The following is a 25,957-nucleotide window of genomic DNA, read 5'->3' on the forward strand; positions in this document are numbered from 1 at the left end:
GCTGCATGAATGCATCGATCATGTAGCCTGCACGAGCAGCGAAGGCAGCCAAATTTATGCTTTATTTTTTCCCTGAGAACAGTGCAAATGAGAGCTACCGGCTACTTGTGTGGTAGGGCAAATAGTGGTGTGATCAGTACTCTCCATGGCAGGCGAACTGGCGGAGGCTGGGCTCCCATGCCGCTCTCACCTTGGCTGACTGCGCTACGGCTAGATTCAGCCAAACTGCACACTGCTTCGCGAGTTCGCGTGACGGCCCGGGCTGCCACGAGAACACACTCCGCGGCGTGGATTTCTACGGGTCTCTGCCGATTTTCTGCAGAGTCGTGGCGCTAGCTAGATCACTGCCTCACTGGCAAGCAAAGCAACAACACAGTGGTATGTGCATGGCTCCAAATAACCAACCGCTGGACCGCCCAGTGCCCACTATGGTCTACTTGATTCTACCGGCAAATTCTTGAGGGCATCTCGATCGATCACATACCGGAGAGTTAAGCCTGCTAATGGACTGGATTGGAATGGGTTAAATGGATTGGTTTTATATTTGGGTTTGCTTTGGTTGGATTGAAATGGGCACACGCTATAAATGGGTTGGATCGATTTAGAACCACCTGAAAAGAGGATTGGGGCGGTTTGGTGATGGTTATGATTTTTTGAGTATAATGTGGATTCAGTCCATGGATTGTGAATGGTTTCCATTAAGAAGGCTAGATCAGGTCTCAGTCGTGGACAACACACTCCAGCGGTCGATGAGACGATGCATGTTCCCTGGTCGATTCACAAGCTGCATCGCAGCCGCCTCCTCCTCCGCTTGCGCTGGCTCCGGCACCGATTCCGCCGCCGGCGGCCTCTTCACATCCGCGGAGGACGGCAACGGCGACATTGAACCCATGGATTGTGAATGGTTTCCACTAAGAAGGCTAGATTAGGTCTCAGTCGTGGACAACACACTCCAGCGGTCGATGAGACGATGCATGTTCCCTGGTCGATTAACAAGCTGCATCGCGGCCGCCTCCTCCTCCGCTCGCGCTGGCTCCGGCACCGATTCCGCTGCCGGCGGCCTCTTCACATCCGCGCAGGACGGCAACGGCGACACCACGGCTTTGACTGAACAACCGCGTCCACCTGCCTCTCTACCTCCTTTTGCCTCGCCGCCTCCGCCGAAAAGGGAGGCGGCGGCGGCGATGGCAGCGGCTTCTGCCTCACCGCCCTGGGCGCCGTCGCCGGCAAGGGGGAGGACGAAGGCGGCCGTTGCCCCTGCAGCAGCTGCTGCTGTTGTAGCAGCAGCATCTGCTGGCGGCGGACGTGAGACGGGCTGTAGAACCGGTCGCTCAACATGTAGCCTCCACGGGACGACGACGACGACGACGCCAAGGCGGCGCCAGACGGGTGGACCATGGCGGTGGCGCCAGAACAAGCTGCATTGCGGCCACCGCGTGCTCGGCTTGACAGACGGCGAGGTCGACGCAAACATGTCGCCGACGCTATGAACGCCGGCTTGCTGCTGCCGTTCAGGCTGTGCGTGACGAAATGCATGTTCTGGTTGATGGTGAATCAAATGGGTTTGTGGTCGGGGGTGGATTCTAAATGGTCTGAAATGGTTAGACAGGGTGGACTGAATCCATAGGAAGGGAATGGGTTGGTGCGGTGTGGACTGAGGTGAGAAATGGATTGGATTGGTTTGGATTCTGAAAGGAGATTTGCGGGTTGGGTTGGTTTGAACTATTTGAGCTAACTGCTGTGGTGTGGATTGGGAATGGGGCGGGTCTTAGGCCATTAGCAGGCTTACGGAGAGTGCTAGGCACATGGGTTGCAATTTATACCTGTGATCAACGTGGCGGTCGTACGTGCATCACCAACCACAATATATGTGCCGTGCGTCAGTGTGTGTTTGCATAGGGAATAACAGGAACTTGGGAGTTCTATATGCTCGGTCTGGTTTTAAAATGTCCATTCAGTGAAGCAATGGATAAAATAATTTTTTCAAACTAATAATTGCACATGGGAAATAAAGACATCTTGGGATGTGTCCAATCAAGATTTTTAAATTTAAGAGAGAAAATTTATTATGGAGTATTACCTCCGTCCTAAACTGTTACTACTTCGTCTGTTTCAAAATAAGTACACATAGTACATGATGTGACATATCATAATACTATAAATCTGGACAAATATCTCTACTAATGATAGCAAATAATTTTGACAAAAAATTTAATCCAATCCTCTTTTTTTCTATAGAAAAGTGTGAGAATAATTTCACGGAGTTCGTGATGTAAAGTTCCTATATTTCAAAGAAACCATAAGGGGCGTAGGATTTTCAAAGCATTTAGCTCAAGTCCTTGAAAACACTCATAACTCTTCCATTCCAAAGAAGAGTTTGATCAAAGTGTGGCATGGTGCTTTTAAAATCCCCTTAGGAACAAACAATACTCACTCCATCCAAATATATTTATACGAGAATGCTAAAGAAAGTTTCCGTTCCAACGCATGTGCACGGTATCCGACATCCGCTATCACGCCTACCACCCACGTGCACGCTTCTGTTCCTCTTCCTGTTCGCTACCCCACCATGATCATCGATATCATCGCTGTTTTCTCGTCGCAAAGACCACAACACCACATAGTCCCGTTGGTGCTATCCTCCTCTCTTGCGGTGGTGCCCTTGCCACCCTTCCCCTTCCACAACTTGATCATTGTTGCCATCCCGACCTCGCCATTTGGTCAAGTGCCACCACAAAGGCCATGGCGAGCGACCAGCCGCCGTCGACATTGGCTGCATCACAAGCTAAAACATGTACTCCATGCCGACCGCCTTCTTGGACCAGACCTATGCCATCTCTGCCTGATGGCAAACACGAGTTGTCGATCCACCTCGCTAGTGAACACGAGCCATCTCTTCTCCTACAGGATAAGCCTCTTGCGGTGGATGGTGAGGGCCTAGCACCATGAGGTCTACCCACCTGCGCCCCTACCGCTCAATTCCACAGTTGACGAGCTAGATCCAGATGAGTGAGGTTGTGAGTCTCATAGATGGTGGCGTTGGAGCACAAAGCGTTGTCGTTGGCACCATTAGGGTACCGGGTCTAGTACCCACCTGATATCATCTTGTTATAGAATAGATTAGGATTCAGCATGATAAGGTGTATTTCATTTCATTATGATAAGGTTTTGACCAACAAATATTAGAATATTTTTTACACGAATTTGATGTCACTATATTTGTACTCTAATTAAGTACTTACTATTATTCTTCTTTTGTATTACATAAATAATATATTAACGGAATAACTGCTAATCAAAGCTTTATCCTAATGAACTATTGAAACACCATACTTCTTGTATTTGGACGGGCGGTAATTCACAGTCCAATGATAAAACAATCCACTGATATTTTTGTTCCAAAAAACTTTAAAACGGTTGGAACTCGGAAATGATAAAAAAAGGATAAATATTCTTCATCATCTTAGCCATGCTGGGCCGGGTTTTTGCAGGCCCGTCCGAGGCTCGGTAAAAGTTCCGTTACCTTTTTGGGCGACAAAAGTACGTCTTACCCCACACGACCAAATTATGGCCTAATCACACCAAAATCCACTCCCTTCCAAACCCTCCCATCAATCACTCCTATAGTATACTCGTACTATACTACACTCTCATCTCCCCCTGCTCGTTGTCATGCTCTCCCATTCCATGGCTCCATCCATTTCGATTCCCAAACAGCCGCAGCTAGAGCTAGAGCTGAGCTAAGCTAGCTATTTCACGTGTCCATCGAGCCAAAGCCAACCTGTTGCTACAAGGTGAGCTGCTGCCGCCTACAACAACCGCGCGCTATCCAATGGAGGAAACCTAGCTTCTTCTTGATCCACAGTTTGTTTTGTGCGTGCGTGCGTGCGTGCAAAAGGTGTCTCGTTGAGAGGTGAGATCCTGCGGAGGCATGGCACTGGAGGCCGTGCTGCTCTCGCGTGGTGATCTGTTTGGTCGTCGTCGTTGCGCCATGGAAGGAGGAGGAGGTGGTGGAGGTGGAGGTGGTTGGAGCAGCCCGTTCAGTGGCTTCGAGGGAGTGATGGATTTGGACGGCGGCAACTGGGACGCCGCCGCGTGCTCATCGATGCTTCTGCATGGCTTCCAGGAGATAGAGATCCCTGCGGCCGCCGCCGCTGCTGCTGCCATGGCGCCGCCGCCGCCGCCGGTAGAGCCTGCTAATTGCGCGGAGAATGCAGGAGGGGTTGGTGATCATCAGGAGGATCAGGCTGCGGTGGCGGCAGCGGCGACGGCGGTGCAGGCGGGGAGGAGGAAGCGGCGGCGGGCGAGGGCGGCGAAGAACAAGGAGGAGGTGGAGAGCCAGCGGATGACCCACATTGCCGTCGAGCGCAACCGCCGCAAGCAGATGAACGAGTACCTCGCCGTGCTCCGCTCCCTCATGCCGCCGTCCTACGCGCAAAGGGTAACACAGCTAGCTTGCTAGCTCACCTCACTGCCGGTCATTCCACGGCTTCGCCTCGCCGGCCGTACTGCTTTTGAGTTTTGATTTATCTTGCATTTGCATGGCGTTCTCTCTTCATGCAGTACTGCTTATGTGCGCAGGGTGATCAGGCGTCCATCGTCGGCGGCGCAATCAACTTCGTCAAGGAGCTGGAGCAGCTGCTCCAGTCGCTGGAGGCGCGGAAGAGTTCCCGGCAATGCGCGGCCCACGACGCGGCGGCAGCGGCGGCGCCGTTCGCCAGCTTCTTCACCTTCCCGCAGTACTCGATGAGCGCCGCCACCGCCGCGGCGCCGGTGGCTCCCGTTGTGAACGAGGTGCACGGCCGTGACGACGGCGGAGCAGGCACCGCCGAGGCCGAGGCGTCAGGGTCGAAGCCGTCGGCGGTGGCCGACGTCGAGGTGACCATGGTGGAGAGCCACGCCAACCTGCGGGTGCTGTCACGGCGGCGGCCGAGGCAGCTGCTCCGGCTGGTGGTGGCGCTGCAGGGCCACCGGCTCACCGTGCTCCACCTCAACATGACCAGCGCCGGCCACATGGTTCTCTACTCGTTCAGCCTCAAGGTAAAAAAAATCCAAGTACGACTACTACAGATCTACAATCTACTACGCATTCCTCACATCTAGTACCATTACTAAACAATTTGATCTGATTGCAAACTAAACATATGTGTGGCTCTCAATCCAAGATGCATAGTACCTATATCTGGTTAGCAATATCACACTGAAACAAGTTGTTGGTGCCTAGGTTTCCGTGCATTTTGTATCTTGCTTTGTCTTGCACAACTGCTCCAAATTCCCCCATCTGTTTACTTTAATGGAGCTCAGCTGGAGTAGCTAAAAGGTTGCGGTTCCCTAAAAAAGGGCCATTGTTTGACCTGCCAATGGATCGTCATCTCAAGTGATCTCGTCGTCAATGGCAGGTGGAGGATGATTGCCAGCTTACGTCTGTGGATGAGATTGCAACCGCCGCTCATCAGATCATTGAGAAGATTCAAGAAGAGCAGGGCTGTAGTTTAGATTAGCAATTAGCATACCAACCAACTACGTGTTACTAGCATGTATGAATGATGATGATTAGTTGTTCTAGCAAGTGAAGCCACTTCCTTGTGCAAACTAATATTATTGTGCCTTTATGTACTTAGCAGTTTCATTAATCATTAGTGTTGAATCATTTCATAATAATGGACTGATTTGTTCATATGTGGAGTGTGCAAGTGAAACGCATGCATGGCTAGCTGTGTACGTTACGTTTGAAAATAAAACTACGAATACTTATATGCTCTAGCTAGAGAACAATTGCATAGTAGACATGACACATGACATTCCTTGTGGGTGCTACCATGTTCCTTAGGACCTGACACAATTGACAGGAGCTGTTTCAATACCTTCTTGCGAGGATTCTGTTTCCCTTGTGAAGCACCAATTACTGCCAAAATACCAAAGATTCCCCATCTTGTGGCCACACAGCTTGCCCGTTACTTTCCTGAACGTTCATTCTGCTCCTCCATCCTGTGATCAACCAAGTGAAGTTCATGCAAATAGCCAAAAAGCCCTCTCTAAAAATAGTTCTTCGGTCTATTCTGCTGTGTATACCGAAATTCTAAATATTACGAGAAGCTCAGATACCATGTAAAGGAATAGAAGCCCAACAAAAGAAAATGCTCAATCAGGCCTTTAGTTGGGCACTTGAAAGTGATGGGTTTAAAAAGTTTCAGTGTACCATAATCAGTTCGTTACAATAAACAAGATAGAAGCCTTTAAAGGAAAGCACAAACATGAACATCAAATCAGCAAAGCAAAGCAAAACGATAACAAGAAAACGATAAGAAAGAAATGAAAATAGGACGCAAGCTGTGTCCTCTCATTGACCCAAGAAAAGATTCTACAACAGGGTCCTTTACCTGATTGACCTTTTACCGTTTCTATCTAAGCATGATTGATCAAATAGTGAAAGAGCTGCACAGCCATTTCACCTATGTGATGCTTGCACCCTGATTGATTCGACCGACAGGACAAAACACATGTGCCACTTGCTCTCATGCTGCATGTCGTTTTCGCTCTTCAAATGTTCTGCTCCATCGAAGCATCATCTGGTAAAATAAAGAAGTGGAGCCACCTGAGAGAAAAGAAAAGGATAAACAGCAACGTCAGTGTGGAGTTAACTTCATGCACCAACCAATCACCCCAAAGTTCACCAACCAACCGTTCACCCAAAAGGTCAAGTTGCTAGGGAAAGATGTGCAACTCTACTAGTATCACACAAGTAAAATGAAGAAAAAAAGATGGGCAACTCGATGTGTGCGTATAAATGTATCTGTGCACGCATGTGAGTGGCCATGAAAATGACAGATCCGTAAAACAAGGAAGCAAACCAAAGAACACAAGATATACTGGTAGGATCATCGAGTTGGACCATGACAGATAAACTTATGCACCTTATGCCTAGACGTATGCATAATGCATATTTGCATAGATGGAAGGATCGCATCTCATACATTGATTCAATAGAATGCAACTACTTTTTGCAGTATAGGGACACCAAAAAGGATAAAAAAACATGGCTCAAAATCTGCAAAACAGGCTGTAGACCGAAACAAGATAGTTGTTACTTAAGTAGAATAACCATAGCTTATTATAATAGTCTCTGTGACAACCAATCTCCACAGCAGACATAGCATAGATCACAAATCTTTATAAAGACCTACTCCTGAGGGTCTATAGGTTAGAGGCGACTTATCTTCCTATTCCAGGACTCCATAAGAATAATGACAGAAAAACCTTTATGCTCCAAGTTGAACACTTGAACCTTGAAACAAGCAAAAGCACGGTATCAGGAAATTTATAATCCTCTGTGAATTGAATAATAGACTATAAAGTAATATACTTCAGACAGAATTTCCTAACTGACTCCATTCAGATGAATCTGATTCATAATAAAGTGGTCCCATCAAACTAACCACGCATGAGATGAAAATGTTAGTGCTTCATCTTAATAAGAAAAACCTTCGGACAGACACCTACATGCATGCTAATCATAACTTCAGGGAAATGCAAAAATGTAATTATTTAGTAGTACAAAATTATCAGGCTAAGACTTCTAAGCAGACAACTACATTGAATTCTAAACAAGATTGATACTAACCGTAGTTGTTGAAGATATGTAAGTAGAACCATACCGCTTGACTAAAAGTTATATGTAACAATAACCAAGAAATTGTAGAGTCTTCCCACACCTATTAGCATGTCATACACAACAAATAAAAACTCTTAAGGTTTTAACTGTACAATTAATTTTGTGAATAAATTTATTCTGAAATGAATTGTTTGATGGAAGCAGTGCCCAAATAGCACACAAAGATACACCTTAAGAACAGGTTTAGTTGGCTAGAGAGAGAGAGAGAGAGAAACATCTGTGTATTAAATGGAACGGAAAGCATAAATATTTTAGGGGGAAAAGGAGTGCTGTTCAAGTTTCAAACAGTGGAAGTCTGTCATACATATCGAAATATATCAGAATAGAAAAGCGAGAAAGCTAATATAACAATGCATGTCGAAACAAATGAATCATGCCAACCTAAATGGGTGCATATGTTACACTATAAAAGTACACTTTTCCTGCTCATCAACCAAAGTAGTCAGTGGACAACTGGAAAACAGCAGCGCAACCCCATCATGTAGCACAGAAACAAAAAAAAAAAAAAGACAGCTTAACAGATGCATAATTTTTGTTTGCTTGCATTTTTAATAAATAACCCCATTTGAACAAAGGGTTGGGAACAGGAAGAGATGAAACAATGATTGACGAAGAAGACGTAAAGGTTGCAACAAAGTCAAGCATAACTGCATCAGTGGATTTTTCAGTGGTTGCAAAGGTAGCTAAAAGAAGAACCAGCAGCAGCAACTTTGATGAAGCACGAGCGAAAAAAAAATTTTGGTTGGTGTGATATTTTATCAAATATGACAATTTTATCTATGCATTAGCTCCCAAACAAAAAATGGTCTACTATGCAGTCTGCACATCTATCAATGAAGAAATTTGGAGGTACATGAGAGCTGAATTATAGCTGTAAAATGTTTGTTGCATAAGCTTCAACATATTAACAATCCAAGTTCCTTCCAGACATGTCCATTCCTTAATCTGAGATCTCACCCAAGCATGTTAAAGGGGCAGTGGGTAGACCATCAAGTAAATTAACACAGGAAATTCAAAACACAAGTACAATCAATATAAAGATATTTTTGTTCATCTATCAGAATAGCGAAGTAAGTGGTAAAAAACAATTAGTCTTTTAGATGTTTGATAGAAAGAATTTAACATGGTTGCTCAAGTCACATTTATATATGCTGCAGTGCTTAAAAGTGAACTAAAGGTATGATTGTAGAAGGTAGTTATATATTCTTAAATTCATTATAATCCAGAAATATATGGATTCTTAACAGAATTACTTGACAGTTGGGCATATTGATATTTACCAGAATTTGGAAGGTGGAATAGAGCTTTAAGAGAAGACACATCAGAATGTTGATATAGTGATCCCATATCTTTTCAAAATAAAAAAGAGACATTCATTGCATAAAAAAATAACAGGGGAAAAATATTTATTCAACTTCTTTAAGCATGAATTGACAAACTTGATCCTCACTGAACAGGAGAGGAATGCCGAGACAAAGAACAGAGATATTGCACAGAAACACACAACTTCACTAACATGGAGAAGCTGCAACAGAGAGTAAATATAAATGTGTGATTTTTACTTTTACTAAATCATCTTAAAGCCTGCAAAGTTATAAAATGAATAGTTTTAGCGATTTCTGCTAATGTAATTTGTTGAGACAAAAAAAAAAAGAGAGCATAGATGGTTGCAATGCTGGAAAAAAAAATAATTCCTTTTTCTAATTAAACACAACGTCAAGTTAATTTATAACTGTCAAGTTGAATGTCTTTCTTTGAGATAAATACGATTTAATAAGAATAAATTTAAATCAGTGTTTTAACCAAATATCGCATAAGACATTTAATGACATAGCCACAGCCGGTCAGCTACTAAACAAAGGCCAAGAGAAACTGAAAAAAAAAATGGCAACTGAGTGATACTTACTGCATCTAAATGCAGAAGTTTTGCAAAACTCTGAATCCTATGCTAAAGGCTAAACTGCACATGGACGAAGCAGGAGAGGAGACAATTTGAAAGTTATAGCCCTTTTCCAACCTGACTTACTCACAAAAATGGTTAGCTGATATGCTAGTTCTCCACAACCACTCTTTGCAGTTTGGCCTCCCCTAAGGCTGTCATTTGCTTTGTCTCTAATCCCACTTTTGTACAGATTTTTGGTAAAGCGATTACTGTAATTCAGTATCTCATACACCAGCATTCAGGCTATACTCTGAATCAGTAACTTAGAGGTTTTCTTAATAGGAACTTCTTGACAGGCTGACTATTATGGAAACAGAGGTACAACAAATTAAAAGGATAGGAGTCTGATTACAAAAACAGAATAGTTCAGAGCCTTCAAGTGCAATTTGTCTAATTTGAAATGTAATGGAACTTCTTGAAATGCACCTTGCTTTGGGCTCCAAAACTGATACTTATAAAGAAGCGAGGAAAGTGGAAGAGCTGATATGAGGTACCTTGATCTGGTGAATCCTTCCTAAATCTGCAGGAGAAACCACAGCATTACTTTTCAGTTCATGTATATCCTGCCAAAAAATAAAGCCTCATTCACAAAAGCTATTATATGTTAGCTCATTAGTGTTGAAGTACCAATTACGCATAATATTTCAGAGCATCCACTTGATAAATATACGTACCAAATTTCACAACATCGATTGATAAATAAGGTTAGCAGATGCTGAATTACTAACCAAGCCCTCATTTCTATATGTCCTCAATGCTATCCATGGTTTCATGCAAAAGTAAATATCTAATAATAGCATCAGCCATTGTCAGCAAATGTTAGTTTACACAGCTATAGATAAATTGTTTTAGTGCATGTGCTATTTTCGTAGGTGATAATCCAACCCTACTTGCATTGTGTTACTCCCTCCGTTTCACAATGTAAGTCATTGTAGCATTTCCCACATTCATATTGATGTTAATGAATCTAGACATATATATCTATCTAGATTTATTAACATCGATACGAATGTGGGAAATGCTAGAATGACTTACATTGTGAAACAAAGGAAGTACATGATATAGAGAGAAGACAAACTTGAGTTTGTTCCTTCAAATTCACTAGATCCCAAGCTCAAAACTATGATACAGGCGACCTGGGAGGTACAAATTTACACGAGCTCATCAACTCAAGAAGTACTTATCACCTCCACAGTTACAATTGTCAACTCATTTGTCTCAGAAGGAGATTTTCTCCAAGAGCTACTTCAGCTCTCTGGTTATCTGCTATACGCTTTCTATCAAAAGACATGACACACTACCAGCTCCCAGCTTTGCTGAGGCTGCAACTCCCTTTGACAGCAAAATCATGCCAACTCACAGTGGTAACACAGCACTACTGGAACGCCCATTCCGTGAGAAGAAGAACCCCTGCCCACTGCTCGACATCGATCTGCCAATCCCAAACCGCCCTGCCTGGCAAGAGGAAGAAGACGTCCCTGTTGCATCCTTCTCTTTCACGCTGAATAACTTCATCTCTTGACCATTCGGAAATTTTCGATCACCCCGCATGGCATCGTCCTGCGCTTCAGGCACAACCACCAGGAATAACGGTGAGTCCATGGACGCCGAGCGCCGTATTGGCTTAGGCATCACCCTCCCACCATCCTCTGGTGAAGCTGCTGTGTCCTCACTTTGAGTGTCCGAAGAGGCGTCAGAATCCTCGGAGACATCGGCACGTGATTCCGATAGCGAGATTTCATCAAACACCTGGTGCTCTTCCGCTTGCCCACCACCCTCCGCCTCACCTTCGGTAGCCGTGGCGGGGAGATCGGAGGGAACGACGACTGGGGATCTGCAGAGCGGGCAGTTGACGTGTGCGCGGAGCCAGGTGTCGATGCAAGGCGCATGGAACGGATGCGAGCAGCGCGGGAGGAGGCGGACCAGCTCCCCGTCGCGGAACTCGCCGAGGCACACCGCGCAGTCCCCTCCCCACCCAACTCCGGCGCGGTACTCCGCGGTGGCTATGGACGTGATGGTGGCCTCGTCCAGCCCCACCGTGCGGATGTACCACACGTGGTGCACATCCCCGCCGCCGCCCCCCGCCTCCTCATCCCCGTCGCCGAACCCGTCGTCGCCGGGGAGCGGCGCGGTCGCGGCCCGGCGCCGGCGGCGCAGGACGACGCGGCGGCGGTAGAGAAGGATCGTGGAGACAGCGAGCGAGATGAACAGGAAGGCGGAGAGGAGTGAGACGGTGAGGAGGAGGCGTACGGGGAGGTGGTGGTCGTCGACGGCCACGTCGACGCGCGGGACCACCGGCGACGGCGGCGGGGGCTCGGCGATCTCGTAGCAGCTGCCGCCTGGGCAGACCGGGTGGCAGTCGAGCGGGTAGGCCGAGCAGTCGACGGTGGCCGTCCCGTTGACGCGGCTCGGCCGCTCCGGGTACAACATGGCGGCGCGGCGCGGCGCGGAACACCTAGCGACGATCCGGCGGTGGCAGCTCGGCGGCGGCGACGGCGGCGCGCATCGGTGTGAGTACCCCGCGGCGGCGGCGGCGGCGGTGGTGGTGGAATTGGGGTGGAGACGTGGAGTGGATTGGTCGTTGTTGTTGGGTTTGGTAAAGGTTTGGGGGGGAATGCGTGGAGGTGGAGCTGGAGAGCACACACGCTACGAGTGCCAAAAAAATTAAAGCACAGAATGACCTAATCTTTTGTATGCAGTCACTGATACTGTGGGCCCAGATTGCCAAGACACAAATTGGGGCCCACTACTCAGTGACAAGCAATCGGTTTTGCTGTAACATATGGTCGTGCGCATAGCAGCAGGCGGCGACCTCGGCTTACGGAAAGTCAAAGGCGATAATCCTAATTTTGAATGGAAACACTGCAGGCGAAAGGAAAGCTGAAGGAGTTATTCTCCAGTATCTGTAGAACGGCAGTAGCAAGTTGAAGAGATCTATCCCGTTGGTTTTGGCATCTGACGGCCTCAGTTCGTTGGTGAGAGAGGCAGCGAGATTTCGTTAGTGGCCCTATTTGGGGCCATGACAGTGAAGTGTCACTACTTAATACTACGAGTAATGGAGAAGACGACGACTGCACGGGTTAATTATGTGGCCGACAGTGGACGACTTTGTGACGCCGCCGCTGTTTAGGGTAATTTTTGTCCGACGGAATCGGGTTGGCTCTGTTAGGCAATATATTTAATCCAAATCCTAACGCAATCAGTGGGAGATCAATCGCAAAATCACCATCATCGATAAGCTTTTTCTGAAACTTTCCACCGCCAAGTATTTGATGGTCTCTGAATTCTCCTTGCGATTTTGAAACGACACTGCTGCGTTTGACTGGGAGTACTGGACCAAGAGGGGAGGACTAAAATATGACCCGGGCCAGCATAAGAGTTGCTGGGCCGTCCCGAAGGAGTACGTGCCAAGTCGGCCCATCAGGCCCACGTAAACGGGAGGTAATTAAGGTCTGCGTCACGAAAGCGATTGATTGATCATCAGGTAATCCTCATGTGTAAATTGTACTCGTTCCTCTTCCTCCTCTACTACTCCAAGTCGTTTTTATCGAATTTTTAATGCGGATGACTAATCACTTCATCAGAAACACGATAGAACACGGCAATAACATATGGGTCGTTTCTTCCCTCCGTCCACCTACCGCTTGTTCCCCTAATTGATCTCTCCCCATGGCAACCCTCACGCTGCCGGCGACCGGAGCCGCCGCGCAACCCGGCCAGGAAGACCCAAGGTATGCGTTCCCTTGGTTGCTTATTTCTGAAGAGTTTTACTTTTAACCAAAGTTGGATGTGAAATCGAGTGATTTGTTGGATTTGCTCCGTCTCGATGCAGCGGGATCAAGAATCCTGGCGATGGTGCGGGAGATTCGAGCGGCATCGACTCCGGGTATGTGGTCTCTGAGCAAGAACAGCGCTTTTTCTTGCTTGATTTTTGGAGAATTTTAGGTCAAGGGCTTGTATTAAGATGGTTGGTTTGTGTGGTCAGATGGGTTGTTCTGGGGAAATCTGACATAGTTCCGGCGGATTTGGCTGCCGCTGCCGCTGACGCCGGCCACCGACAGCTTGGGTTCTCGCCGTTACCGATGCTTCCAATTTGGTAGGAATTGGGGGAAGAAATACCGTATTGTACTGCTGTTCTGAGAACCATTGCGATTGATATCTCTCGTATTTTTCTCAGGGTGCAGATGGTGCTTGGAGGCGTAGTCTACACGGCCGTGCCGTTCTACAATAGGGCCAGGAAAGCCGAAGGTGCAATTACACAAATCCAATACCTGGTTGCTTTAGAGTTTAGACCCAATACAACTGCTAATTTGCAAATGTTATAGGAGTAAATCATTTCCCCTTAGCTCATTAATTGTTTGTGATCGCTTTAGATCCATACAACTACTAATCTTGCAAATGGCATTGGAGTAAATCATTTTCACCATAGCTCACTAATTGTTTATCAGTTATTCATATCAACTACCCCTTAAATGGCATACCCATATAACTCTACTTGTGTTGCTATGTTAGATGAGGTGACAAAAAATGTGGAAACTGCATTGGAGGTTGTGGAGCACGCCGCGGAGGTGACAGAGAAGTTAGCTGCTAATGTGTCCAATGCTCTACCAGAGAATGGTACCCTGCATAAGTTGGCCGAGGAGGTTGAGTACATTGCTGAGATAGTGGATAAGGATGCACAGAAGGTTGAAATCATCATAAAGAAGGTATGTATGTCAATTGTTGTGTATATATATCATCATGTCAAGGATATATATATTAGTAATGAGAATGTTATGTCCACGGTACATGATTAGCATGCTTTCTGTTTAGATGTAGTAGAAGTTACAGTTAGAAACATCATATGCAATTACATGTTTCTGACCATTTCAGACTATTGAATTGGCTTTTGACTAAAGGTTAGTTAGTTGTTGCTTGCAAGGAACCATGGACAGATTCAATTCTTTTTTTCAGCAGCTTCATAAACTATGAATTGGACAGATTCAATTCTTTTTTTCAGCAGCTTCATAAACTATGAATTAGACATGGCTTTGGGCTGGGGAAAGCATATGTTCACTTTGTACTGGGAAAGAAAACAAAGAGAGTTGGACATGGCTTCTCTCGAAACAAGCTTTGGTAGCTCAATTATAAATTTTCAAGAGAACTCTAGCATCTAGATGAGATGAAAAACAGCTTGCTTTTGTTACTGTATACGCTATACATAGTTTCTTGTTGTCATTACCTGAATTATCAATATTAAATTTGACTGTTTACCATTATCCTGTTCATGTTGCAGATTGAAGATGTCAGCAATCGGATAGACGCTGCTGTGGAGCCTGTCATTGAAGAGCTCGAAAAGGAATTCAAACCATAGCCAAGCATCTGGTGGATCAGAAGGCCCAAAATTATTCTTGTTGTAAATATCGTTATTTTCTATTTTGTTCTTTCTAAGCATCTATTGTGTACATATATATTGTGATGCCCTAAAATGAAACCACGCCGTAGTTCTAGCAAGACTAGGTGATGATGTGTGTTGGATGCTCGAAGCTGAAGCATCCTGTAATCTCGTTGTAAAATACAACTGAAGATCTAAAACAGTATATCGGATTGAAACTTGAAAGAACATATTCTTCTGCTGTTGTTTCATGCGTGCTAAATTACTCTTTTGATGTTGCTAATTATTTTTACCCTTTGTTTGAAGGGAGGCCATGAAATATTAATCAGGGTTAGCACACTCAAAATTCAGACTGATTGGATTGTAGTAACTCGACTATCAATTGCCTTGCCACCAAAAATCTAGTCCAGAAATCTTTATGTAAACTGGAAGAGAAGTCAATCAGATTTATTACTTCAATATTGACATTCCAAGATCATACTTCTCACCTAGCTTATGAATTCAACTGCTCTTCTCACTTCAAAGTTTCAGGCGAAAGAGACTCTGTAATGTTTTCCGTTTCAGATATGCAAAGCATGTCTTTCAATTTGCATGCGTGGTACGATCAAATATGTTCACATTTGTGGATGGTATATTTGACCTAGAGATCTGGCATGGGAACGAACCCTCTACGACGATTAGCCAAGATTCTCGTTTGTCTGCCTGAAGGAAAAACTGTCAGATGCATCAGCTTCATAAAGCTTGTCAATTCAACTCGTCTGCTCATTTAACAGTCTCAGCGTGTCTGTCGAGTGAAGGAGACTATGCCATGTTTGTTTTTCTGATATGCACAACAGCACAAGTCGTCTTCTTTTTGCGGTCAAATGCAGTATGACTATGAGCAGACATGGTTATATTATAGACTTGAAATGTTTGCATTGGTGAGTGATGACAGGCGACGAGGAGTTCAATCTGCACTCACTATTCCGCCGCCAGCTGCCGGAGCAAGAGCTCGGGCCACATCTCGGAATAGTGAGGTGTTATTGGTGTTGACGACGATGGTCAAGGAGAGAGGTAGGAGGAGGATGGCCACTGAGGTGGAGGAAGAGGACAAAGGGCTGCTGGGATGGAAAAACGGATCTGGGAGATACTAATATTTAGCCCTTATGCGTCAAGATCATCCCTCACACGGAATCCCTAGGCTGCGTATCTGAAGCGCGCAAGCTCGATCTAACAGACAAACAAGCGAGCTTCGGTCTAGACCGGTTGAGAGAAATCCCATCGATATGAGTTGCACGTGAGAGCCATCTCCAACAGCCTCTCTAAATCTCACTCTCCAAATATCTATTTGGCCAACTTTCCATCTAATTTATCAAGTCAAAATCGTTGTTTGCTCCAACAGTCTCTCCATTCATCCTCTCTACTCTAAGTCTATGGAAAAAAATGGTGAAATAATTTGCATGGGACCCACTAGCAATAGGTGGAGTGAGGGAGGGCATGGGCAATGGTGGAGAGAGAGAAGGGAAAAAGATGATGGGGCCCACAGATGGCTAGTTCGTGTGGATGGCCAACGGCTGGCCAAATTTGGCTAGCTTGAGCTAATCTTTAGCCATTGCTATTTTTTGGCTAGGGGGATAGCCATTCTATTGGAGTGCATTTTTTGTCCAAAGTTATTAAAATTTGGCTTGGAGAGTAGGATGGGGAGGCTGTTGGAGATGCTCTAACTATGTAAGTCGACATCCCAACGCATGTAATCCACAGCCCCGTTGTTAAGCCTCCAATAATCCAACTCCCTTTCCGACCCAACAAATATGGGCGCAGCTGGTTAGTCGAAACCCGTTTAGGCCTAACTAAAATGGGCCGCACGTAACTCCGAATAAAGGAATAAGTTTATTATAGGTCTCTTAACTTGATGGCGTGTTTGATCATTATCATTGAACCTTAATACCAGATACCACGAGGCATTCAACTGTCAAAACCGGTGGACAGCACAGGAAAGCCGAAAGCTATACAAGCTCCTCGCCAGCCTACTTCATCGTCGCCGTCGGGCACACCGCATGCCACGCGTCGCGCGCGGATGCGTCGAGGTGGCGGCACGGGCATGCCACACCATTGCGCGCCGCCACAACGCTGCTATCTGACCCATCGCCGCTCCTCAGGGACACCTGTGTGGTGAGGCTTGCGTCACCGCACCCGCGCTCTCCAACGCGCTCAAGCGGGCGCGTACACGCACCACCGCCGGACCGGTAGTGATGGTGTCAAGCCAAATGACCACCACATCGGCTTCGAGATGAAGAGGGATGTGTCGCTTACATGTGAAGCCAGAGCAGCTCGGCCTCACAGCTTGCGTGGTCGCTACCACCAGCGTTGTCGCCGACGTTGGCACTAGCCTACCCCCTTTGTCACCCTCCTCGCTAACATGGATGCCCTCGCCGTCCAAGTAAAGAGAAAAAGAGATAGGTGAAGAGAGAGAGGAGTGAAAAGGCCTTGACATGGTGAGGCCCACGCAACGCTGTTGCTCGGGTCAAATTGCTACGTCAGACAAACCACCCACTATACTGTCATGGGACCTATATTACACCAGTTTTGATAGTTAATAAACCCATTGTATATGTTATTGTGGTTCAAGAATGAGTATCGAGCTCGTTGTCAACTTAACTTGGGCCCCACATGTCAGGTGTCCACGTCAACTCTCTCTTTCCCCTCCTCTCTTTCTCTGTTTCTCTCATTTCTCCCTCCCTCTCGCTCTCTGCTCTCGCAGGGCATGGGGATGCCGGCGCTAGGGCGCCCACGGCGGCGCGTGCAGCCGGGGTTGGCGTCGTCGGCGGCGGCGGGAAATGGGTTGTCATCGTCGTCGATGTTGTCGAGGAGGCTGAGGAGGTCGTCGGCCGTGGAGATGAGGAGGGAGCGGGAGCGGCGGCTGGCGTGGAGTAGTAGCCGCGGTGCGGGGAGGTGGCGGGCGGGACGGCGGCAGAGTGCGCCACGGTTTGCTGCTGCTTCCCCTTCGCCGTTGTCGAGCTCGTTGTCCTCGCGGCCATCCGCATCCCTGTTGCGCTGTTCGAGGTGGGCGATGCCCTCTTCTTCTTCTCACGCTCCTTGGACTCCGCCGCTCCCGCTCCCTCCTCATCTCCCTGGACGCCCACCTCGCGGCCGTCTCGTTCTCGGCCTCGGCGGCCGCCGCATCAGCGGCGGTATTGCTCTACTTCGCCTTTTACGAGGCCACCGAGCCGCTGACCACCGGGAAAGCGATGTTGTTGGGCGACGCTGGAGGAGCTCAGGCGGAGGCAGCGCTGGTGCCAGCGTCGGCCCCGCCCGTCACCGCGTGCCACCCTTCTCCCCACCGGTCGCCTTGTCCCCATCGGTTGCCGGCGCCGCTCCTTCTCCCTTCCCCTTGTCCCAGTTGGCCACCGCGTGCCACCCTTCTCCCCGCCGGTCGTGCCATCCTCCTCGCCGGCAGCCGCCCATCTGTTCGTTGTCAACTTGCAGAGAAGTGAGAGAGAGATGAGGAAGGGAGAAAAGAGGGGAAAGAGGGAGAGGACGCTGACGTGGACACCTGACATGTGGGGCCCACGTGGGTCCCGCGTTGACTCAGCCACCACGTAGACCAAAACTGGGTCAAAACCACCGAAAGACCTCTGGTGACCGGTTTTGCATAGTTAAGGGACGCCGTATATCTGGTTTTGCGGTTCAAGGACATTTTTTAATCCCGATGACAAGTTGAGGGACCTTCGGTGTACCTTTTCCAAGTCTTAATCCACGTTCAAGGGCCGCATGCAACCGGCCCAACTATTATGGTCGATCCAAAACTACGGGTACCAATTTAACATGTTTCTAAGGTGTCTAACTGAAAGAATGCCCAGGAGAGTCCATCGTGGCCATGGAAGCTCGATCGGACGGCGCTTGTGAACCCAATTGTGTCTTCCTCCCTCCCCCACCAACTCATCATGGCCGCCGCCATGTGTCCCATAACCGACACCGCGAACGGCGAACACCCGCCGGTTCGATGAATGACCACCTCCATGTCTTCCCTTGTCATCGATCGCATCCCGTGAGACCGGCAGCCAGAGCTCCTGCCGGTCAATTTGACAAGGCGTGCGGCACCGGTCGGAGGCCGGAGATACGCAGAGTCGTCCTCTGACGAAGACATCGAAGTACATCCATCGTCAGCGGAAGTACACCGTTCGCCATGGCCACCGCCCCCCTTACGTCGGCGAGGTTGACGGGGATCAGAAATTCAGAACCCTGTGTTACACATTGTCCTTTCGAACCCGTACATCTTGGCGAAAGTTTCGCCGTCTCCGATAAGAGCGTCAGCGAGCAGCCATTGCTGATGTACATACTACACACAGATCACAAGAATCTTGGTAACAAGTATATCTGTACTAGGGGTTGCAGTGGTTGCAGCTGCACCGGTGTCCGTAGAGCTCGGGAGTCCTTATCTAGCGTCGCTGCTGTGAGCCGGCCGTGACGTCATGTACCTGCACCCGGTGGCGTTCCGGCGTGTTTGTCCTCTGCACCACTCACCCGCCGGTCAGCGCATTAGGTGAAACCGCGAAAGTGAAACAGTGCTGGACTACTGCTAGTATGCTCATATCCGATCGATCGAGCTGCCCCCGTCCGCCCGTCCGTCCTGCAGAGAGACACATCACCGTGTGTGGAACATTCAGAGAGCTGCGGCAAACCTAACCGTAGACATCACCTAACCCATCCATGGCTTTGTTTGATCGTATCTCTGGCGCTTTGGTATCAGTTCCCTGAACATCCAGCAAAGCGTCGTTCAGCTGCGTAACATCTCCTTTTCAGTTTTCATTTGCCGATCCGTGGATACATGGATTGCTTGTCCAAAAGCTTATTTGCAGCTAGAAAAATGTGGTATATGTTCCTATCATGGAAAAAATAATGCGACGGGGGTGTGACTCTGCGTGTACTGCACAGAGGGAGGGAATGCTACCAGCTACTGAAACAACTCTGCACCTCCTGGAAGCTTTGAGTTGCACCAAAGGCATTCCAATTCCTTTTTTTTTTCACATCTGAGCAAATTTTTAGTGGTTTTTAGAAAGAATCCGATCGGAAAAGGGGATTGACAATTCGACATTGGCCAACTCTTTATCTGTACTTTGTCACTTGACTTATTCTCTGGCCGTGCGTATAAATAGACCCTGCCTACAACCTCCGGGCAAATGTGCAGCAGCAACAGTATAGCTGAGATTGGTCATCTGACATCCTTATCTCCCTCTCCCTCCAAGTGCCTAACCCAACTCTTCCCGAGCCTTTTTCTGATCATTGGACAAATGGCCGTCTCTTCAGCCGTTCTCGTTGGGCTACTCGTCGTGAGTTGCGCCGCGGTGGCCGCAGCCACGAGGTACACCGTCGGCGACGGCGAGGGCTGGACGACCGGCGTCAACTACAACAACTGGGCCAACGGCAAGTTTTTCAGACAAGGAGACGAACTCGGTGAGCAAAGCTCAGCTTTCTCTCATCACTAATACATACTCCATCTATCCCATAAAAAACAAATCTAGAATCAAATATGACATATTTTAATATTACGAATCTGGATATATGTATGTCTAGATTTATAGTACTAGTAAGTGTTATATTCAGTACTAGCTTAATTTTTTATGGGAGAGAGAGAGAGTAGTCGCTTGCACATATACTCACAGTCTCACACACACCTACGTGCTGGGAAAACACATGTGTTGGTGCAGTGTTCAACTACCAGGCGAGGGCGCACACGGTGACGGAGGTGAGCCAGACCAACTTCGACAGCTGCAACGGCAACAGCCCGCTGAGCAACGACAACGGGGGATCGACCACCATCAGGCTCTCCTACCCGGGCATGCACTACTTCATCTGCACCATCCCCGGCCACTGCAGCAGCGGCATGAAGCTCGCCGTGAACGTCAACGGTGACCCGTCGTACTCTGCCGCCTCTTCGCCGGCGGCGGCGAGCGCTGTCGCCGCCGCGGCAGCGGGGGCCCTGATCAAGCTCGCGCTGTTCTGATGGCCGCGGTGCATGCGAGCCAGGGTAGAGACAGTGCGTGGAAGCCGTGCAGGCTTGTCGATCGGCCGTTGCACGTTGGTGACTCGTGCAATGAAGCTGACCGTGTTTCTTCTCGTTTCTCGTGTGATTTGGTCACCGTGCAACTCGTATGTAGTAATCACGTTAGTTTGTTGTGGTGATTCTAAATTTGCTTGTGCCACTGGTGTATCGTCGTGTCTGGGGGCTCTGGTTATGCATGCCATGGTTTGTGTTGGTGAAATTTCTTATGGTGGGTATAAATAAAACCAAGCATGTTAAAAACATGCTGGTGGTAATGGTATAGTCGTGGTTGTATAACTATACCGAAGTTTAATTACTTGACCTTTGTAATCACAGCTTGACCCCTCAACTTTAGCCTTCGCTCTCTATACTTGTTCCAGCAATTGAATCCCTGCTGGGTGTATACATCCAAGTGAATGTAGATGCCGGATTTTTAATTCATTTTCTAAAAAAAATTCCTTGTTAGGCCTTATTTGTGTAATCCTCAGTCACCCAACTAGATTAAGGGGGTTTCAAGGGGATTAGTTAATTCCACACTAAATCCCCTGCAATTCTATATAATCCCTTTCTTATGAGAATAAACGTATAAGGCCTTAAGAATAAATATTTCCCTTTACTATCCTCCAGCAAATCACACTACACGTCTTTTTACCGTTGGTGTTCTAAACTCTCGAAGGGTTATCCTCCCGTTATTTGCATGACATCCAAATGGTTATGAAATTTTTTTTAAAAAAAATCAACAAAACATATTAGTATATGATAATTCACTCAACAAACACGCAAGTTAAAATTTAACTTCCACAAGTTTCAACGAAAAGACAAATTAAACTATGGCTAGTTAACGTATATTCGCAATAAAATTTGTTTTTTTCGTTGCAACTTGCACAAGTTAAATTTGGTCTTACATGTTTGTGGAGTTATTTAACACTTATTAACCTAGTATCTTGTTGATTTTTTTCAATTTTTTCATAACCATCGGAATGACGTGCAAACAACGAGGTGATAGATGTCCCCTCGCGAATTTAAAATAGGTTCCTGTGTCCATAATTATATATGCCCAAGCTTGTCCAACACACCTAAGTGCCAAGTTGCAAACTATTTGTGTTCTTTGAAGATATTATATTTATTTTTCTATTATATGAAAGACATGATCTCAAATGAAATGGTTCCATCGCAATATCGATCAGAAATCGTGAAAACCACACCATTTTTATGAAACTGTTTGGGATCGGTTTTGGCTGATTCTCTTACAGAGTTAACCAAAAATCATCGGATTTTGCTTAGTTTTAAGCAAACTGACAACGACCGGTTTTCACACCTTAAAAGAAGGCATTGCAAAACCCTGCGCATGAGTGTGCCCCTAGGCCCTTATTCTATGCTTAACTGAGGTTGAACCAGTGGCGAATCCAGGATGCAAAATGAGCTGGGGCTATGAAAAACTCAGTATGATTGAGACAAACAAGAACTATATCAACAAAAATATTTTGTAAATATAACCCAAATACACAAATGCATGAATGAATAAGAACACACTTCTCTCTATATTTCAACTTGCTGTGGCTATATAAAATATCTAAAGAAATTTATTTATTAATAAATAGGTACTTCATGGTCTACTAAGAATGATCTATAAATAAAATATATCTGTATTTGCCAGTTTGGCCTTGGCTGCAAGAAGTAGGGAAGTAGCTTGCCTTGCCGCCGGCCAATTTTTCACTAATTAATGATTAATTATAATTGCTAATAGCTGATTGGATGCAGGGATTGGAGGTGGGGCTGGCGCACTAACCAGCCCCAACAGTGGATCCGCCACTGGGTTGAACACTAGTGGATTCTAATCTCTCGAGTGGATATCCACTCGTGTATCTTTTTCTTTAAAATTCAATGCAAATAATTATGAAAAATTCTGAAAAAAAATTGACAATATAGAGTACAGTGATATCTACTAGTCCACCGAAAATCAAGTTCAAATTCGATCTATACATCGAGAAAAAAAAAAGACAAATTCAGATATAAACAGTACGCTACTATTCATACGCTGAATTTGTCTTTTTTATATCTCGACGTGTGAGTTGAATTTGGACTTAATTAAGATTTTGTGAAGTTGTATATATATGTTCTATGAGTGTTGTCAAATGTTTCCAGAATTTTTTATAACAGTTTAAATGGTTTTTAAGCATCCCCTCGAGGAATCAAAATAGTTTCCCTAAAATTCAGAAGGAAAGCCCAACCTTCATTCTTTGGCAAAAAAAAGTATTTATGCTCGAGGAACATATTTTCGCCGTTGGAAGTTGGCATGCAATAAAAGAGTTTGCTCAAATAATGCTGCTATGTGAATGGTAGCAACCTAGAACCGAACAATGCCATGCGAAGTGTTTGTAAGCTATATATGTATGTATGTATATATGTATATATGTATGTATGTATATATGTATATATGTATGTATGTATCTATATATGTATGTATGTATATATATATATATATATATATATATATATATATATATATATATATATATATATATATATATATATCTATATATATATATATATATATATATATATATATATATATATATAGAGTGGATCTGCATGAGGGGCGTAGTATCCATTTTACTGGGATTTATTGCAGTAAATATATAACTTTTGTCAGGCAGTGTAGTGTGTAGATGCTTTCCTATGCTAAATAACATCAAAGTGATTCAGAAAGAGCAAACTGTATTCAATTAGATAGAAGATGTACATGCACAGTAAAATTCCATGTTCTGCGCATGCATATGTAGTCCCTCATAGGCTCAACACACATGGTGGCTAATATAAAGATAAACTTTTGAACTAAAAAAAATCAAATGTCGAAGACACCCACTTGTGCCAAAAGCAGGGGTATATATGTAGGATTTGAACGGTAGATTAGTGTCGTACTGGCCTACAACACTATCAATTTGTCAAATAGCAAATCCTAATTTGAAAAAATGAAAATCGATAGGTTACAAGCCTTACAACCTATTCCCTCCATCCACAAAAGTTAGACATATTTCACATTTGAGTTTTTGAAATAAATTGTTCCTATTGGTAGTCTTTATACATTCAAAACTTAAATGAAGAGATAAATTAAATGTTTGATTAGAACCCAAGGAGTCATCTAAATATTCATTGGTTGCATGTTTGTATTTACTTCTTGATTTTATAACATCTAAGATGATTTAATTTCTTCTTGGTCTTAATGACAAAAGTAATAGGTGTAACTTCTGTGAATGAAAGGAATACTTACTATATAGACACACAAGCTTAAAATTCTCTATGTCGAGTAAGAAAAAGAATGCCTATATATGTCGAGTGACATAAGCGTTTTGCAGATAGAAGAAATAATTTTTTTTCTCAGGTGAGAATAAGTTGGGCGGCTCATTTGGGGCAAAAGTAGAATCACAGACAAAAAGAAAAATCGAGGGCATGAACGATGAAAGGGGAACCGGTCTGTTGGATGCATACGCGTGGTTATATTAGAAGTCTCTAATGCTGTCTGCAAAAGGCTCCTGCTTTTCCCAATTTCCCCTAGATTGCCTCAGAGAACTCTTGTGCTTTTCGTCATCTGGCAAACGCTTGCATCGCCAACTCTCTCAAAAGATAGGGCTAAGATAGAACGTGACGTCGAGTTACATGGACGGAACAGAACTTCAATTCAGAAGCATTAATTCTGATCAACTACGAACTGTAAGCATGAATCTTCATTCAGGTTTGCAAAGGGAAAAGGAAAGTAGTGTCTAGTCAGGTTATTGATCATTAGTCGTAGGTTCAGGTATGAAAAACTCGTAGCAAATGCAACCATATCCATACGCTGATATGCCAGATCCTTGTACGATTACTGCGAGCGCAATAAAAGAAATAAATGGACCTAATATAGTATTAAAGCCCAAAAGAAAGGCCTTGTATAGTTGTATGAACGCTAGCCTTTGTAAGCCCACCAGTGAGACATGAAAAGAAACAAATATTTTTAGGAAGTACCTATACATCTTTCGAAAGATTTTTATGATCGTATCACACAGATTTTTAATCTTTGGATTAAAATCCGATAGATATAATAAAAAGCAAAAAGCAATTAAGAAACACCTTAATGGACACTAAATTACCATATCCTCGAGAAAAAGACCAAATCCAATACAAAATTTAAAATTTACATGCGAAGATTCAAAAATTATAATGTAACTTACAAAAGTTACAGTGCAAGTTTCATAAATTACACTGTAACTTACAAGAAAATACACTGTAAATTTGAGTGAGAAAATCGAGTGAGAGATAAGAAAAAAATCTTTCGAGTGAGATATAGCAAAATTGATATTTTTACGCATGGGACAGCCGTTGTGCTCACAGCTCTTGCAGTTTATAAATTTACAAAGTTTATGACCTTAAAGAAAGAAAAATTATAATGTTTATGTATAAATTCTCTCTTATCTCTCTCCCATGGATCTGATGGCGACTTAGGCTGACAAGATCCATGACGGTCAGGATTCATAGTCGATGAATGTGTCACCTCGCCAACGAGCCGATCGTGGTACACACCAACTAGGCCCCTCTTTTCTCCCCTCCACCGTGCTAGTTCTCTTGTTCAATCCCGTTTGATGTGTCACGTTTTTCTAGCCACCGCTACTCGGAAGGGAGGGGTTTGTGAAGAGTATAGCCTCACCGAATATGGTGCTTGAGCCATGTCTTTGCTCGTGTTGTATCTTTGCAAGCCAGGACAACCTTGTGTTTTTAAAGGGTGTGTTTAGTTCTTTTGGGTGTAAAGTTTTTAAGTATATGCATACATATTTAAAGTATTAAACGTAGACTAATAACAAAATAAATTACAGATTCCGTCTGTAAACTGCGAGACGAATTTATGAAGCCTAATTAATCCGTCATTAGCAAATATTTACTAGAACATTACATTGTCAAATTATGGTGTAATTA

At 45.3% G+C, this 25,957-nt stretch overlaps 4 protein-coding genes across 7 annotated transcripts; 3 read left to right on the forward strand and 1 right to left on the reverse strand.

Moving 5' to 3' along the window:
• The first annotated feature begins 3,647 nt into the window (after positions 1–3,647).
• Positions 3,648–5,851, forward strand: LOC127784797 (transcription factor bHLH94-like). Of its 4 annotated transcripts, XM_052312176.1 has the most exons (4): positions 3,652–3,794; positions 3,899–4,441; positions 4,582–5,040; positions 5,400–5,843. In XM_052312176.1, the coding sequence occupies exons 2-4, from the start codon at positions 3,932–3,934 to the stop codon at positions 5,499–5,501; spliced, it is 1,071 nt and encodes a 356-aa protein (XP_052168136.1). In that variant the 5' UTR covers positions 3,652–3,794; positions 3,899–3,931; the 3' UTR covers positions 5,502–5,843. The 4 variants fall into 4 exon arrangements, with proteins under 4 accessions (XP_052168137.1, XP_052168138.1, XP_052168136.1 ...); XM_052312177.1 differs by having other exon boundaries at positions 3,648–4,441; positions 5,225–5,851; XM_052312178.1 differs by having other exon boundaries at positions 3,649–4,441; positions 5,305–5,851.
• Positions 5,852–10,633: 4,782 nt separating this feature from the next.
• LOC127784796 (E3 ubiquitin-protein ligase RING1-like) lies at positions 10,634–12,234 on the reverse strand. Its single transcript, XM_052312174.1, has one exon. It carries the CDS (start codon positions 12,042–12,044, stop codon positions 10,971–10,973), a length of 1,074 nt encoding a protein of 357 aa, XP_052168134.1. The 5' UTR covers positions 12,045–12,234; the 3' UTR covers positions 10,634–10,970.
• A 923-nt stretch (positions 12,235–13,157) lies between these two features.
• LOC127784044 (uncharacterized) lies at positions 13,158–15,218 on the forward strand. Its single transcript, XM_052311224.1, has 6 exons — positions 13,158–13,345; positions 13,447–13,500; positions 13,600–13,710; positions 13,792–13,862; positions 14,127–14,320; positions 14,890–15,218. Exons 1-6 carry the CDS (start codon positions 13,284–13,286, stop codon positions 14,965–14,967), a joined length of 570 nt encoding a protein of 189 aa, XP_052167184.1. The 5' UTR covers positions 13,158–13,283; the 3' UTR covers positions 14,968–15,218.
• A 4,914-nt stretch (positions 15,219–20,132) lies between these two features.
• LOC127784188 (mavicyanin-like) lies at positions 20,133–21,343 on the forward strand. Its single transcript, XM_052311379.1, has 2 exons — positions 20,133–20,421; positions 20,676–21,343. The coding sequence occupies exons 1-2, from the start codon at positions 20,148–20,150 to the stop codon at positions 20,969–20,971; spliced, it is 570 nt and encodes a 189-aa protein (XP_052167339.1). The 5' UTR covers positions 20,133–20,147; the 3' UTR covers positions 20,972–21,343.
• The last annotated feature ends 4,614 nt before the right edge of the window (positions 21,344–25,957 follow it).

Source organism: Oryza glaberrima, chromosome 9 (assembly GCF_000147395.1).
Source record: "Oryza glaberrima chromosome 9, OglaRS2, whole genome shotgun sequence".
Taxonomy (NCBI): Eukaryota; Viridiplantae; Streptophyta; class Magnoliopsida; order Poales; family Poaceae; genus Oryza; species Oryza glaberrima.